This window comes from Scleropages formosus, chromosome 23 (assembly GCF_900964775.1).
Source record: "Scleropages formosus chromosome 23, fSclFor1.1, whole genome shotgun sequence".
Classification (NCBI taxonomy): domain Eukaryota; kingdom Metazoa; phylum Chordata; class Actinopteri; order Osteoglossiformes; family Osteoglossidae; genus Scleropages; species Scleropages formosus.
The window spans coordinates 19277953-19296095 of record NC_041828.1 but is presented as its reverse complement, the minus strand read 5'-3'; the positions used below and the strand labels follow the sequence as shown (position 1 = coordinate 19296095).

Sequence of the window (18143 nt, the reverse complement as noted above, 5' to 3'; positions counted from 1 at the left end):
ACACACATTCTCGTTCCAACATGTACTATGTTTTCATTAACTTCTAATTACTACAGTGAGGAAAGCTGTAGGCAGAGCAGCAGATAAGGACATTGTATCACGCCCTCGACCGCACTTCAGCTCAACACACCCGATCTGAATCAGCAGGGTCGAGTATACGAGTACAAAGGATGCCACACCACCACTCTCAGGTTGTGGAATCTCAGTGAGACAGCCATCCCCTTGGTGGTCATAACCTGACTCTTTGTGCTCCTCGATCCGCATGTCCTATCGCTTTGCCCTCACCCTGCCTTCCTGCCCCCGCTCCAGACATCCTCGGTTTCGACCGCAGCTCTGAACGTTGACAACGAACTGGGATTTACCCCAAGGATCACGTTTGCTCCTTGATTGCTTGATTCACGCCTGACCCTGATGATGATTCCTGTTTTCGCCTCTTCGGTTCACAACCCATCAGCTTGCACTTGGATCCTTCTGCTTGTCTCCTGGCTCAGTGGCCTTGACGCATTGATTCCACTTTTGTAATACCAATGAAAATTGTGTTTATCATCAATTGCTGCTGTCAAAGTGCTCAGCCACACTAATGGGCCAAACACTATAAACTTTATGTGATTAAAAGCAACAGGCACTTGAATGTATTAGTATTAGACAAAGCCTAAGTAAAGAAATATGCTGAATGCATTATACACCACATCCTTATTACCATTTTTGTAGCTCTACTACCATACTACTGAGTTTTGAAAATAGGTCTTTTGGTCTTGAGAAAAAGGAGATTTTGATATCATTTCACTGAATACATTAATAGAAATTAACTGAAAATTTCGCAGAGTCAAGTCCTTACTGTTAGTTCACATTATAGTCTATGGGAAGGAGTCATATTTGCATGTCTTCTAAGAACAAGCTCTAGAACACATTCAATGTTCTCTTTAGTTTGATTGTCGAACCATTTTTGAGCTGGAAGCCCTTTCAAGCTAAATATTTTTCTTGCTTTTTGTGAGCACTTCAGATTTAGCCTTGAAAGTACCCTTTAAAATGAACAGGTTTGTCAGCATATTACTGAGCCATGTTTGTTGAAATGTAAAAATAACATGACATGATGTTTGGATTCGCTGCATCTCCACTGGCCTACAGCTCCTCTTTAGCTGTCCATGTATTATCCTGTCAACTGTCAGATAAAACCAAGAAGGAGCACATGAATTTGTAAAGTGCTGTAGAACTGAATGAACAAGTGGGTCTTGAGCTTGGATTTAAAGTGATCTGCAACCCGCGGGATGCAGGGAATATTTATGCTAATTTGAATGAGCTGCTGCCTGTGGATTGGCTGTTAATAGTATGAGGAAAGTAACCTGAGGGACCATCCACAGGATTGAAAGGCTAAAAAGGAAACATTATTAAAATAGACTCTGCACCAAGATATATAAACTTTACTGCGTATGGTGGGCAACAAGTGTTTTGTCTTACAGGTTAATTTTGTAGAAATAAGTACAAGCCTCCCCCAATTTACTAACTCAATCCTGAAAACGTTGAGGATATCGAAATTTCAGATAAGAAAAGGCTATTTCTCATTAATTTGAAAGGGGCAAAAAAAAAAGAAAAACATGTTCCTAGCCCATGTAACGATTGGTATATCAATCAACCTATGATCCATCCATCCACTTTCAATAATGATTTGTCCTGATCAGCATTGCTGTGAACCACAGTCCATCCCAGAAGCACTGTGCACAAGGCAGGACCAGGCACACCGTGGACAGGGCACCAGTCCATCACAGAGTAGCCATACACACACAATCATTCACCCATTTACACAGTAAGGGCAATTTAGAGACACCAGTTCACCTGAACTGCAGTCTTTGGACTGTGGGAGGAAACCAGAGCATCCAGAGGAATCCCATACAGACATCTACATTCATTCATTTGGCTGATGCTTTTGTCCAAAGTGACTTACAATATTAAGGTACCTAAAATTACTTACCAATTTACATAACTAGGTAATTTTACTAGAGATACTTAGGGTAAGTGCTTGCTCAAGGGCACTACAACCAGAGGTGGAATTCAAATTTGCAACCTTTGAGGCCAAAGGTAGCAGCTTCCCACTGTCCCCAACATGGGGCCAACATGCAAACTCCACACTAACTGAGTAGGGCTCAGACCCACATCTCCTTCCCACCACCCAGGAGTTCTGAGGAGTTGTGAGGATGCAGCGTTACTTGCTGTGCCACAATGCCACCCTCCACCGATGATTTAAGCAGTATAGAATATTTACATTCACATTTAAACAGTATATGGTTATTTACTGGCACGGCAGGCTTGGTCGGGTCCTGCTCTCTGGTAGGTTTGGGGTTCGAGTCCCGCTTGGGGTGCCTTGTGATGGACAGGTGTCCTGTCCTGGGTGCATCCCCCCATCCCCCCAGCCTTATGCCCTGTGTTGCCGGGTTAGGCTCCGGTTCACCGCAACCCCGCTCAAGAGAGACAGCTTCAACCAATATATGTGCGTGTGATTATTTACCAGATGGATTTTTCTGAAGAAAATAATACAGAAGTGCATTTCTCCTGTTACTTTTGCTGTCCTGCTTCCAGACTGTGCTCAGCAAACTTAGGGCAGTTTTTACTGCTTTGAGGTATTTGCCACTTTTCTTTTTAATTGATCAACTCTTGAGCAATAAACCAAGCAGGGATCCACCGAATGCTTCTCATTTATTCTGAAAAACATTCTAAAAGTGCACACTGCTGGTAAAATGCACATACACACCAGAAGAACCATCAGCCAAATTCTTCCTGCTAATAGTTCTGCTGTCATTCAATTAAATAACACACACAGTATGGTCGACACACAGTTCTGTGGAATTTTATACACTTCCCATAATGGCCCACTCTGTAAAAGAAACATGTTCAGATTCCTAAAACACCAACAGTTGGAGAGATCTGGATGTAGATGTGCCATCTACAATGCATAAATGTACTTCTTCACTCGCGCAATGTGGAACTTTCCATTTTTTTGGATGCACTTCGAATGAATTTTGTTACGCTGATTTTTTGGTCCGTAAATCAAAAATTGGGTATTAAAAGCCAAGGGCAGTTATGCTGAAATTTCGGATAGAATTTTGAATGGAGGGATGCTCGAAGTTGGATAATAACGTGAGAACCAAGTGCGTGACTGTGTCCTGTTGGAACACGGTGCGATACGGAGCTGTGTATCGGTGTATCTGTGCACATGAACAAGACGTGCACGCTTTGGGGAGACGGCAGGTGTGTGTCTTCTTTGTGCACCGTGTGCAGGAGAAAGTCAGAGAGGCATTATAAATGTGTAATGCAGAATTCAGGTGTATGCTTCGAGGGCCAGACGATGGAGGGGTCTGTGTGTCGGGGTGGGGGTGTCTGGTTTAAACAGTGTTCAGGGCAGCTATGACACAGGCCTGTTTTACACTTCTGAAGGAACTGCAAGCGCTTGTAACATCAAGGAGAAAATTTACATTCATCAGGAAGCTCTGAGCCAGAGAGAAGATGCTCTCCTCATTGCCATAGAGTTCCTTTGGGAAATGCAGAGAAGCACACGGTGCCTTGACCCTTTCCTCCCTGCTCTGCGTACTTGTACTCAGAGATGGAATGTGAGTGGACCCCAGGCAAACAGACCCTCCTCATTAAAGTCACAGAAGCCTAGTTTCTACTATGCGGGGGGGCTTTTCCAGCTGCAGGTCTTCTGTCTCCATCTGCTCTCTTGACCTGGCAGGCAGCTGGTGGCTTTTGCTGCTTTTGTTCCAGTAAAACCTGGTGGGGACAGTCATGTGTGCAGGGCTGTATGCAAAACTGCGGACAGAACAAACAAGCAAACATCCCATAAAGAGACACAGTTTGCCAACTGGTGCACATCCCACGGAGGAAAATTTACCGTTATGTACCACGCTGGGTCATGCCAAGAGTGTCCAGGGAAGAGGGGGAGGGGGTCAGTGAATTTATGTGATTTTATATTTCCTTCCCATCAAATTTACATATCACTCATTTTACATTCATTTATTATATTCATTCACCAGATGCTTTTCTCCTAGACAGCGTACAAACACGAGGAAACAAAAGTGCATTTCACCAACAGATGGAGAGATGTAGAACTAAACACACGATTCCCGAACGGTATTTCTGTAAAAACTAAACATCTGGGATTTTAGCAATATCAGAAAGCAAAGCTCACGAACAAACACAACTCAAGCAACAATTTAACACGGAGCTCCCAGCAACTGACTATAAAATGCAAAACGAAGAATGGGCCCGCAGTTCAAAATTCGAATTATAAAGGAGTCTTCGCCAGGCTCCTCTCCTCCTAAGAAGAAGAAAAAAATACACTAGTATTCTTAGTAAGGGGCGTGCGGTAACACATTGGGTTGGACTGGGTCCTGCTCTCCAGTGGGTCTGGGGTTTGAGTCCCGCTTGGGGTGCCTTGTGATGGACTGGTGTCCTGTCCTGGGTGTGTCCCCTCCCCCCTCCAGCCTTATGCCCTGTGTTGCCGGGTTAGGCTCCGGCTCCCCGCGATGTATGGGACAAGTGGTTCAGACAATGTGTGTGTGTATTCTTAGTGCCCAGTTTTCCTCTTAAAGTCCTTGTCCCTCCAGATTGGCCACCCCTGGTGCTTGTTTCCTCCCAGTGAGGCCACACCAGGTACACCTGTGGGTCCAGACACGGCGAGGCCATGGGCTGGTTTCCTTTCAGCCGAGTCCAGTACTACTAAGTGCTAACCCTTCACGTCCTTGTCATTACTGTAATGTCACACTTTGTCACCGGCACTTTGCCTACTTTTCGCTGCTGCTGCTGTTTATCTCTCTGTACTAAACTGGCATGTTAACATGAAAGTGAAAGCAAAGCATTTAAAACTTTTTTTTTTGCTTATACGACGTTTATTTTCATCCAGACCTACTGAAATTCATCAGTATGTAAAGATTAACCATAGGGTCACACACACACACACACACGTCTCAGCTTGGGTACTGCGGCTGTACCATTCACACACACACACACACACATTTTCAGAACCGCTTGTCCCATATGGGGTCGCAGGGGAACCGGAGCCTACCCGGCAACACAGGGCGTAAGGCCGGAGGGGGAGGGGACACACCCAGGACGGGACGCCAGTCCATCGCAAGGCACCCCAAGCGGGACTCGAACCCCAGACCCATCGGAGAGTAGGACTGTGGTCCAACCCACTGCGCCACCACGCCCCCATCCTGTACCATTCAGCATTGAGAAATCACCCACACAGCTCAGTAGCTCTCATCCCTGGTTTGGAGCTGGTACCCTAATGACTCTGTAGTTATCGAGAAGAAAATCTGCTGTGACAATGAAGAGTGTTAAGTCATTTCACGCACACAGTCTTAAACTGCTTGTCTCAAGCGGGGGGGGGGGTCGCAGCAAACCAAAGCCTAACCTGGTAGCACAGGGCACAAGGTTGGAGGAGGCACACCCAGGACAGGATGCCAGTCCATTGCAGGGCACTCTAAGTGGGACTCAAACCCCTGCCCCACCGGAGAGAAGGACGCAGGCAAACCTGCTGTGCCACCAAGCCCCCCGTTAACTATTTCTTTTCTAAGTAAAGAAAGGTACTGGACAGTAGTTCTCTTTTCATACATATAGCTGATGCTTTTCACCGAAGCAACTTGCAGTATTAAACTGCTTACACTTATTTAGTGGAGAATTTATCTAGTGGAGAAAAGTGTCTGATAAATAAAGAAATCTACTCAACCGGGGAATTTTACTGGAGTAATTTGGAGTAAGTAAGTTGCTCAAGGAGGATATGGGATTCAAATCTACAACTTTTAAGTCCAAAGGCAGCAGCTCAACCCACCACCCTACCAGTGGTTCATATGCAATGGGGTAGAACCAAACCCGGCTGTACAAAATCGGCCTCCGGAACTCTTGTACACTTGCCTGAAATAACATTGTGACACGGAGAGAGAGATGTAGATGTTGGAACCGGGCGTTTGTGGTTCTTTAATAATGAGGCACAATAAACCTTTAAAATGCTGTATTACAGTTCCGTACAATTTCATCAGGTGTTATCCATCGCAGATGTACACCCCTGCACCACCTTTTTATACTTCCTGAAATTCACCTATCTGCTATTATGAAAAAAAACCACCCAGAGTCTCCTGCACTCAATCCCGGTAAGGGGGACTTACAGGCGGCAATGGAGACGCTTGCTAGAACTTTCTACAGGAATAAAGTCATATAACGCAAGACACAAATGAATACCATATAGTGAAGAATAGATATAACAAAGAATAATGCTGAATAAATCATAGTATAATAAAGAGTAAAGAATCAGTATAATAGGGTAAAATAATACAAAGTGGGAGAAGAGAGGAGGAGCAGAGCAGCCATAGCAGTTTATTTTCTACTTCAGACTACCTCAGGTAAATTGCTGTACCCCCCCACCCCCACTTTGTCAGGTCCCTTGTTAGGTTTAAAAATAGTTGTTCTCACCCTCTCCTTACATCACCCACCAGTCTGCTAGCCTCTCATCCATTATTCCTCCCCATTATCGTTGCCCCATCCCTCCCACCAAGCCTAAAACTCCCACCTTCTTCTGTGCTTTACTATATAAGAGATGGAATGGAAAAGAGAAAAAAAAAAAAAACATTTATTTGTCTCTCTGATGTGGTAACGTAGCATTGGGATGCATCACCAAATGGTCGTATTACAGAACAAGAAAATATTCCCACACACCCCTACCTCCATCTGTCATAGTTCACATAACACGCACTCCTCTAAATCCAGCTGTACATTACCTATACATATACATAGTTCTTCTATATATACTGTATATACATACACACATCGATTCTAAACATGGTCACAGTTCTTGTACATATGCTTAGTTCTTCAATATATTTGCATCGACATACACACAGTTTCTGTACATATACAGTGGCGCTTGAAAGCGTGTGAACCCTATAGGGATGGACATTATTCTTGTATGTAAATATCAATTCCTATACACTATACATATACAGAGTCTCTATACATGATCCTTCCTTCCCTCCCTGCATCCATGCTTTCGCTGCCTCTCGTCTCTCGTTCCGTCTCCCCCTGGTTGGTTTCTGTGGAAACACGGTTTCCTGCCATGCTGATGGAGGGAACTCGGTTTTATGGTAGTGGCGCTGCAAGAGAAAAGATATACAGCCACATGTGTCTGTTACACAGAGCCCACGCCATGTAAATAGAACAACAAATAAAGGAAAAAAATGAAGGAGAGAGAAAAGCTAAGAAATGAGAATGATTTACTATTGAAATGAATGTCCCCCTGGATCTCTGACCTAGAATGGAGAGAAAAAGAGTTTGCCTTGCGTCTCTGGCACGTGCAACTACTGACACCTGCTGCCGGATCTCTGCTATTCACATTTATTCATTTCGTTGTTTTGCTGATGCTGCTGTCCAAAGCAAATTTACAGTGATTTACCAGTTTTATACACCTGGTGTATAGGTTCAGGTGTAGACAAAACCCCAAAGCATAAGCAGTTCACACGTAACAGAGTAAACATGACAACGAAGAATTTATATTTGCAAATTACAAATACAGGGATGTTTTATCTCATTACGACTGACAACGGTTTACTTCACCCTACCTCCTCTTGTGACTAAATATGCTTGCTTATGCATTTACTTATCTAATAACTTATCTACTTATTTATTTCAGTTTCATCACTGCATGTATGTATGCTGTATACAGCATGCTGCTGCAGCTAAGTGGAATTTCAATCAGGGATTAATGACCATTCATTCATTCATTCATTCATTCATTCATTCATAAAGATCCAGCAACCTTTGGGACAGCAATTTCTTCATTTTTATTAAGTTTTCTACATTTAATTAAAACACTTGCTCTGGACATACTCAGGCTATGAGCTCATATGTTGGACGAACCGACCGTCCCTCAGGTACACTGCTTCTTTTCAGCAGTGTGTTTATAAACCAGCGAATACAGCGAATACTTAATTACAGAGACTTGCGATGATTAAAATCCAAATCTGAGCGCTTAATAGAAATACTGAATCCCTGCTGCTGCGTGCCTTAGTACTCTTACATTTTCGAATGTTGTTTTGATCTATGTATTTTGCCAAATGCACCTGGAATTAAACAGCTCCATCCTTTATGCCTAGTTATCCAGAGGCTTCAGGTTACCATATGTCAATTTAAACTTTTCCACCACCAAACCTCTCTTTTCTCATCTTGAGCATTCATAACTTGTGTATATCTGATGGTTACTTATCTTTTTGTGTTCTGTTATACATTTTGTGGTTGGTGTTCCAGTGGAAAGTGAATTGCATGTGTAATTGTGGTTTGTTTTGTGTCCTAGCCTGCAAAAAGAGGACTACACAGTCCAGGTGAGTGTCAACGACTACCTGGATATCTACTGCCCCCTCTACAATGGCAGCCACCATGGGGGAACGTCAAACGAGCAGTACGTGCTCTACATGGTTAGTTACCGTGGATACCGGACCTGCGACCCCAAGTGGGGCTTCAAACGCTGGGAGTGCAGCAAGCCCCATGCTCCAAATGCCCCCAATGTGCCCATCAAGTTCTCAGAGAAGTTTCAACGTTACAGCGCCTTCTCCCTGGGCTACGAGTTCAACGTGGGCCATGAATACTACTACATCTGTGAGTCCACCGCCTTTCATACCCTGATACAGGCTTCCCCCACATAGCGAGCATACTCCACTCATGAAAATCTGCTTGTAGGGTGAATTCTTGTGAAGCAGACTCTAATTTACCACGGGAAAAATAAATAATGAGTTCCTAAGGCACAAAACAGAGTCGGTCCACTCATATTTTTCTCGCCAAAATGCAGAATTCCTGCCTTATCCTTTAAACACAGAGATAACCTAATTCAAATCCAAGTTCCGCACAACAAAAGTGTTGTGCACACCCTTAAATCAAGTATTCGGACCAACGTGTTCAAAATTTCTAATACATAACGCATACTGTGTGTGCACTTCTTTTTCTCATCATTTACTATCATTTTCTTTTTTTCGCTTGTACGCCAAGGTACACCTCAAGAAGAGCTAAGAGAAAGAGAAAATAGACTTGCTGAAGAGCAAAACCACAGCATGGGCAGTTTTTCAGAAATCTTGAAAACTAGGCATTGACAAAAAAAGCAACAATGATGTGGTTATGCAGTTTCTCACTTAGAGGAGAGACAGAAAGCATCATTGTTGCAGCACAGGACCAGACACTGCACAACAGGCACCGCCAGAAGAACTCTTTGAAGCACCGAGTAGACAGCAAGTGCAGAATATGCAACAAGGAGGAGTATATAATTCACATGGTGGGAAGTTGCACTGCTCTAGCCCCAACAGGCACAGTGGCTACCTATGTCCGATAGACAAAGGGGGTCCAAGTGACTGATCATTACTATGAGCGTAAGCCTGAAAAGGTTGTCAGCATCAGAGATATTACCATCACTTGGAACCTATCGATAGTCACAGATGGTACACTATCAGCAAACTGCTCTAACATAGTGCTGAGAATAGTTGCCTATTGATGATGATGCCAACATTATGGTGAAAGAGGCTGAAAAACTGTGCAAGTATAAGGACCTTGAAATTGAGGTCACTAGAATGTGAAACGTCAAGACCAGGGTGGTACCAGGTGGGGTGGGAGTGTTAGAAACACTCAGGAAGGGCTTCAGTAACTACTTGGAGATGCTCCCAGGTCAACCAAACACCCCTGAAGTTGAGAAGTTTGCACCGGTGGCGACTGCACATATCCTGTGCAAAGTGATGGAATGAATTTCTTCCATCTCTTCTTGAGATCTGAAATCATCAATAACCGGTCGAAACATCGAAGAGGAATGATGAAAACAACATAATAATCATAGCGTGATGCACGTTGCCATCAAAGGTCATATTTTGAATGGAAGTTTCTGTTCTTGTAAGTTGTTTATTGAGTGATCTGACAGCTATTTTTCAAAATTTGCAATGCAAATTATATGTTCTGATAAGACAGTCCTCATAATATGAGCACTCATTATGCAGGGGAACACTGTATTATTACTTTGCATCTGTGAGTTTTTCATTTGAATGGTATTATACCGCAGTACCAGCTGTTGAGCATGCATAGTTATACAACCAAGTATATAACTACTCACGACTTCTGTGTGCCTTGGTCCTTTACTGTAATACAACACATTTCTGAATTTGGTTCTTTTTCTGCGTTTCTTCACTACGCTTTGTAACCAGGATGCACCGATCAAACTTCCAGCAGCTACTGAATATCAGTTTTGTATCAAAACCAAATTTCGAATTCAATTCAATTTCAATTTAATCAAATTTCAATTTCAATTAAAGCTGATCATGTGACACTTCTACGCACAATTCAGCATTTTATTTACTTTACACATTTTCTTTCAGTACACACACACACACACACACACACACACAGAGCTAGCTGGTACAATATCTTAACAATGCATAAAGAAAAAAACGCCAGATTACCAATTCACTGCCATATATGCAAATATTTCTTTTAGCAAATATTCAGCAACTTTTGTAGATGAATAAAAAAATTTAATTAATTTTAATTCTAATTCAATAATTGTAATATTTTTACAGTTGACGAAAACAATACTGACTGTTCCTTCGTCTCAAATGTCACATGAATAATTTGCAACGTATCGAAGGCACAGGCTGGCGATGCATCTTACGATGTTCACGTAATACACTGTATAAAATACCAATATACCCCAGTTTCCTAATAAAAGTGTTTCTTTTATTATTAATCAAGGTTTTAATTACGTTTTTCTTTGGATTTTAGTAGGAAAATTTGGCACCTCAAATTCTGGCACCCGTAGACAATTGGCAAGGTTTGCCTAATGATAAAACTGGCCCTGATTTCCTGCAGTCTTATCGCCTTGCTGATGCTCATCACTTTACAAAAACTGTTCCCTAGTCCCTGATCCATCCACAGTTAATTGGCATTTCTCTATTCAGCATTGTTACCCAGGCACCCATGTACATGTATGAGTAAAATGATTTAAGAATGACAGTATGTATTCTTGGCACCCCTAGAGATGGGCCATAAAACCAAAATTCAATCCCTCACTATCATTACTGCTGTCAAAGCTAATCTAGCAGATGATCAACACAAGAAAGGGCACCGGTATGAAAGAAATAAACCACAATGCCACAAAATAGTGCATGATGTCGAATATAATTGAAGCGGTTTATACTTCTTATGAAATGACTGCTTAGTTCACGATGCATTTGTTGGCTGATTTTATTCTCAATGTGCTGCAAATTGTACTGCTGAATTTATGTCAGTTTTTTTAATGTACTGTAGCTGCTCATCAGTTTAAGCAGTTAAGGAAAAGTCATGGTAACTTTCCTTGTTAAATTCGAACTTCCAGACTGAAATTTAACGTGAAAAATGGAGCATGGATAGCCACCTACAAATAAATATTTAATATGATGCAAGAAAATAAATGTACCAATGACCTGAAGTGAAATATTCAGTTCTTCAGGAGAATTAAATGTTATGTAATCAAGTTAGGCAATTTGCAGTACAACTGCTAAACGTTGTTTTTTTAAGTACGGTTTGCAGAAGTGATGGTCAGATCTACACAATACTAATTGATAATTATAGGCAACTGATATTTTTGTGGTTTGCTTTTGCTTAGTTTCATTGAAACCTTCCAATACCATGCAGGCACTCATAAGATCAACACAAACTCACTGGCTGACCTCACTATATGAACACCGGGAGATTTCGGACCATGACTGATCGATCGGTGCATCCCTAGTTACCGGCTTTCACATCAAGCGAAACAGTGCTTCCTCCACTTCTAAAGGGAAACAGCTTTGCCTTCAGCACAAAAGTGGTGCTTTTCACTGAAACTGTGGTTTGGGATGTAGAATCTGCCAGCCTTGTAGGTGTGGTTGCGGAATCTTGTTTTCAAACTCATGCGAAGCTGATGTGTTTTGTAGCCACGCCCACCCATCACCATGACCATAGCTGCCTACGACTGAGGGTGTACGTCTGCTGCTCCACACGTAAGTTGTCCTCGCTCCTCCTTCGCTGTCCCTTGTTTAAATCTTTTTCCTTCCTCCACCGATTCCTTCTGACTGTTGCACTCATTTCTTCTTTCTTTCACTTTTGCACCCATTTTCACTTTTGTAGCCCAGGAAGTAGACCATGCCAAGACACTCTGTTGACATTAATCCAAGCTGGGACACAGTGTGATCAGGAGACCAAGTGTAGATCCCTGCCAGCAGATCAGGTGGAAACCTACTATAGTTGCCATGCCAGCCATACTGTGTTCAGCAGCCCAGATGGACATAGTTCGATCAACAGGTCTGGCTAGAATAGACAGCGGTCAGTAGAAAATGTGGAGAAAGTCCGTGGATGCTGTTCCATTTTGTTGTTTGGTCAACTGCGCTGTGACCATAGTTACTACGGTTAGGTTCAGAGCCAGCACTAAGGTTTTCAATTTCAATAATCTCTGAATTAATGAAGAAGGGAAATTGGAATATATATATATATGTGTAGTTACTACATACAGTATAGTATGTAGTATATATTAGTATAGTTATATACATTACATAAATCATAAATAACTACATTTTATATATATATGTATATATACACGCACACATTTTTTAAAATGTAGTTTTTTACGAAAAAACTTATGTGGACATTATACATGTCTTCCACACAAGGCATCGGATTGTGTAGTGCTCAGAACTACCACCTTTGGATCTGAAGGTTGCCAGTTTGAACGCTGCCTTCTGCTGCACTACCCCGGAGCAAGATACTTACTCTAACTTGCGCCAGTAAAATTGCAGTGCAGTGTAAGTGGCATGTAACCTAAATTGCTCCACTAAAATTACCCAGCTGTGTAATTGGGTAAATAATTTCAGGTAGCTCAGCATTGTAAGTTGATTTGGAGAAAAGTATCAGCTAAGTGAGATATGATTATAAAATATATCTGCAAAGCAGAAATGTATACTTTGACAAGTGAAAATGAACGGCAGTTCATTAAGGGAGCAAATAGATATGCACTATTTAACGTGTAGACTGATAGCTCCCTTAATTGAAAATGTTACCTACAAAGCAGCAATATTTCGAAGACATGGGGCAGTGATGCGTCATATGATGTTTGCATCATATATAAGGTAGAAAAAAATCTTCAATTTTCTACCAAAACTGGTCCAATTTTCTGCTAAAATTGATTTTTAATTGTACACCGTTTTGTATTAATTTTTATTTATTTTTTTTTTCCACAAGATCACAGATTACATTTTGGTAGCAAGATTTGGCACTCCCAAATTTTGGCACCTCAGGCAATTGCCCAGGTTTGCCTCATTAGAAAACTGACCCTGGATAGACTGACACCTCGGTCACTTTGCCCTGCCAAGAAACACAAACTTCTTGACATTATTTGTATCAGTCAGCCAGTTGGTGTGTCTTGTTGAATCGCTTTCTTTGTATTTATCAGCATCTCACGCAGATGATGACTCTAATCCGGCAGTGCCAGACTATACTGTCAGACCCAACATCAAAATACATAGCATCGGTGAGTGTCCCTCAATCCAGACTGTCCCTCTGTGCTTTTCTAATGTCTTCACATACCACTCCATATCAAACACACAGGCTGTCACAGTGTGACATTTAGATGCATACGTATGGTGTGTCTGCACATGCGTGATCTCAGTAGAAAGCTCGCTTTCTCTCTGTAAGAGCACATTTTCCTGCAGTCCTGCTCAGACTGAAATAAATCAAATGCCTTTTAGTTTTTTTTTTTTTTTTACCAATATTCTTGTGCTTTATGTGTGTCTCATAACCTTCTTCGAACAAGGCCCAGGGGCTTCTTGGTGTTCTCTGGAGTTGTGCTGCGGCAACCTGGCAGCTGTTTAAGGAGGAAAGAAAAGTGGGTTAACACATCCTCCTCCTCCGTCAGAGCCCGGCACTCTATCTCTTTGTCCTGGCCAGTTGTGAGGAGGCCCAGAAGAGTGGAGATGGACACTGAATGGGCCTGTCCCAGCTTGGCATGGCCCGGGCTAAAGCAGGGCATTGTGTCCGACCTCTCTCTTCCCCTCGACACAATGGACTGTAGTTTCCCCGTCTGTCCCGAATTGCCCCCTTCCATGAAGCCTTAATAGCTGAAAAGAGTTGTTACCGCGGCACCAGGGGGAAACTATCGGTCCGTATGACAGATTAACTTAACTATACAGATAAATCATTAAATATACTTCCCCCCACATACACCCGCCTCCGAGCACATTCATAGAACTTTCCCAGAAACCATATGCCTTCCTGCCTGCTGCTAAAAGTATAAACTCATGTGTGAAAGCACTTTGTGTGGGGTATTGGATAGGATCTGCTGATGGCACTCAGCTCTCGGGTGCCCTGGCTGTTCCAAGAAGTCAGCCAAGCGGTTCTGTTCACCGGCCCACAAGAACGTGCTGCACACGTCTGACACACCCACCACTCAATGTCCACGCCTGAACTTCCTCTCACTTCCACATACCACAGCCTCACTGGTGGCCAAATGTCCAAGCGACACGGCGAAAGCCATATGGAACTCCTACAAAATGCAACTGTTCTTTCTCCTGCTTATCCGCCTCTTTCTCATTCTGTCACCCATCTGTCTCTTTTATTCTACCTCATGCGTGTTTCCTACACTCATTGTGCAGATGATCCATTGTTCTCTCATATTTCATCTATTCTCTTTTTCATTTTACCTCATACCTGTCTCTGTTCTTACCTGCCTTGCTCTCATTTTCAGTATTACAAATCTCTCTCATTCTACCTTCTGATCCATTTCTCTCTTTCATTTGCCTCTTTTTCTACTTCCATTCTCTCTCCATGTTTTAATTCCAAACAGGTTTTTTTTCTTTAAACTGCAGTATACAGGAATTCTTTCTTTCCCTTAACCTGATCGTCTCTTCCATTAATGGTTTCTTTCATATGATAGCCATAAGTCTTCGGGACGTCTTCCACACCAGACATTTGAACAGAGTGGATTAAGAATCACCGGTTTCATTAAAATTTACACGGCTCATTCCCATTTGTACATGTGTGGTGTGTGGACCGCTCTGGTCGGCTGCAAGAATCAAATGCATAAGACTGTCTCAAAGAGCAAAGAGGCAGGAACACCAATAGAAACCTGTCTCAAACACAACCGAAGGGTTAAACACAGGATATCACTCACACAAACACAGGCCCTAAGTGCTGACCTGCATCAGGACTCCAGTCATCTAGTGTTTTTCTCAGGGTCCCAACAACAAATAGCACAGATAAATCTGTGATCTGGGCTTTGCCTTTGGTGACTCTTTCTCTACTCCATTAAAGCCCAGTATTCTCAATTGAATCTTTCTATATGTTTTTGCATTTGTATTTGGCTAATTTGTACCAGTAACAATTCTGTTGTTGCCTTTTCTGGATATGAAAATGTAATAATTCTTCGAAAAAATTCTGAAGAACAGCAGCTATGTAAGTCACGACAATGAAAGAATTGTATTTACATGTGTTCATTAGGCAGACCTTTTCCTCCAAAGTTATGTAAAATGACTATTAGCTGGTTTTTGGCTAAAACCTTCGTCTGACATGACTGTTAGTGCTATGTACAGCGGACCAAACCTACAATCATTCACACATTTACAAACAATGTACTACACACATTCACACATAAAGGGCAATTTAAAGACTCTAGTTCACCTTGGAGTGTGGAAAGAAACCAGAGCACCTGGAAAAAGCCCAGGCAAACGCCACATGAGCTGATTCAGATTTTGAATCCATGTCCAAGTGCGCAGCCTACGTGCCTTGAAGTACCAGCACTACCTGCAGTGCCACCGTACTGCCCATATCTAGTGCACACAAACTGATTAAATTTAATTTCTCAATTTCTTTATTCTTAAACTACAGCTGAGTGTGGAATAGACTTGGAATAGCATTTTAAATTTTAAGGTATAGGGGCAGCTTGTAGCATAGTGGTTGGCGCTACTGCCTTTAGACCTGAAGGTCTCAGGTTTGAATTCCACCTCCAGCTATAATACCCTGGAGGAAGGTAAGTAACATAAGTTGTACTGGTAAAATTGCCCAGCTGTATAACTGGATAAATAGATTTAGGTAGCTCAGAATTATAAGTTGCTTTTGGAGAAAAGCATCTGTTAAATGAATAAACTTGAAACTTTCAAGTATAATGAGCCACAAGCATTTTCACCTGAAATTGTGTCAATCTAAGGACAAGGGCTGAAGCTTGGAAGTTAGAAATGCAGTTCATGTTTTCAATCCTTGTCAGTAGAAAGCCCTTTCATTCACTGAATGCCTGGAATTCTGAGATGAGAACAGCACAACATGTCTACTGATGTTGGTGTGTGGCATGTTAACTGTACCTCAGACCTTCCCACAAATACCCCCTCACGCCGCTGGATGCTGGAGATGCTCTGCTTTGACTGACATTGTGTTGGGACTACATCAGGTTTGAGCTTCCTGTCCTAAAACCCTCTACTCTTTCTTTCCCAGAGGAGTTCAGCCCTGAGGTGCCCAGGTTGGAGAAGAGCACCAGTGGGAGTAGCCCTTCCCATGACCGCCTGTTGCTGACAGTGGCCACCTTCTTCCTGGCCACTCTGTCTGTCTCCTAGCAACCATCTGCCTGATGGCATTGCAAGGGCACTGGGTTGACAGCTGCTAGAAAAACGTCAGAAAAGGCCTGAGGTGCGAACTTAGAAGATGAAGGTCAGAAGAAGAGGAATAGGAACCTGAAAGTTAGATTGAAGATCAAGGAGAATGCAAACTAAACCAATGATAAAGGCAATCTGGGAAAAAGGCAACTGGCAAACTCATCCAGGCAAAGTGAACAGAAGAGGCTCTCGACTAAACCAATGAGAAAATGCAGCGAGTGGAGAGTTTACAATATTAAGGGGTGAATGGAATAGGAATATACACATCAATCAGAGGAGAAAATGGACCTCAGTGTAAGAAAGAATGAATGTTGCTTTGACAATAATATATATTTCAAGTGCATAAATTGTTAGAAAAAGGCCTTGAATACAGACAATCTCTGGTAAAGACAAAAACACAAACGAATGTAAACAGACTTGATTTTAACGTTGCAAAGCACACTTTTTACCGCTCGTCGAGAGCTGTGATGTATACGTGATACAAATGGTGAAACAGATGTGCAACATGCATAAATGAACAAACAGTGACGCACGCAGAAACGCTGATGCATGAAACAGGAACGTACCTGAGCAACATGTTGGGACGTACAATGCTGCTTTCTTAATTTTTTTTTTTGGTTAAATTGGATGCGAACGGAGTGCAACTCGGCCAGCCTGCGGTGGACAGTCTGACCTGGAGGGGAATACCCTGTTCATTTCTTTCAGATTCAAAAAGGGCGAAACACTTGTCATGTGGTTGTCATAGACTGACCGCAAGTGATTCACTGGTGTGGATCACCAAGCGACCGTGCCTGTCCCAGATGAACCACAAAGTTGCATGACTGTTTGACACAGACCACACAGTGATCATCTGGTTTTTCGAGATGGACCACAGAGCACCAGTATTGGTTGTCTGATGTTGAAGACATGATCGCTGTTTGGGTTCGACGAAATGAACTGTGTTGTAACCATGGTTACGAGGCAAAAAACTTACAGTAACTTTGTTGGTGGTCCAATGCAGATCACGCAGTATGGATGCGATGAGTTTTCAAGGAAATGTTAGTTAAGTTAACACAGACGGGATGTGCTCTGCCTGTATAGTTGACCATAATGTATTGATAGTTCCATAATGAACACATTGAATATTACAGATATGTTGCACGGCTCACCAGTTGTATAACACATTGCTTTCCCCCAGCTTTCTCCCGGCAGCATTGTTAGCGGCAAAGCAGAAGGTCGTGCAGATGAAGAGAAACTGTCGACCAGCTAGGTCCTAGGAAGTGTCATTGTAACATCGTGTACAGTAAGACTCTTATTCAGATAAGTGTTGTTTACGGTCATTGAATGTGAGTTTTTCACAATCAGGTAGCTATATTAGCTTCAGAAAAAAGTATTTTGTTTATTTTATTAGTAAAAGTTTTATAAAGGAAAAAAAAACACTGCTGGTAGGGGCACATTTTTATTGTAGACTATGTAGATAAATGTTTCTCAAGGAGACATGATGAG

General features: G+C 42.3%; 1 protein-coding gene across 1 annotated transcript in view; it reads left to right on the top strand.

Moving 5' to 3' along the window:
* The window catches only part of LOC108942504 (ephrin-A3-like), a 54000-nt gene extending 37381 nt beyond the window's left edge, over positions 1 to 16619 (top strand). The window contains exons 2-5 of the mRNA XM_018765908.1: positions 8336 to 8637; positions 11961 to 12026; positions 13472 to 13549; positions 16501 to 16619. Coding sequence (XP_018621424.1) covers positions 8336 to 8637; positions 11961 to 12026; positions 13472 to 13549; positions 16501 to 16619 — 565 coding nt within the window. The remainder of the gene's footprint in view (positions 1 to 8335; positions 8638 to 11960; positions 12027 to 13471; positions 13550 to 16500) is intronic.
* The last annotated feature ends 1524 nt before the right edge of the window (positions 16620 to 18143 follow it).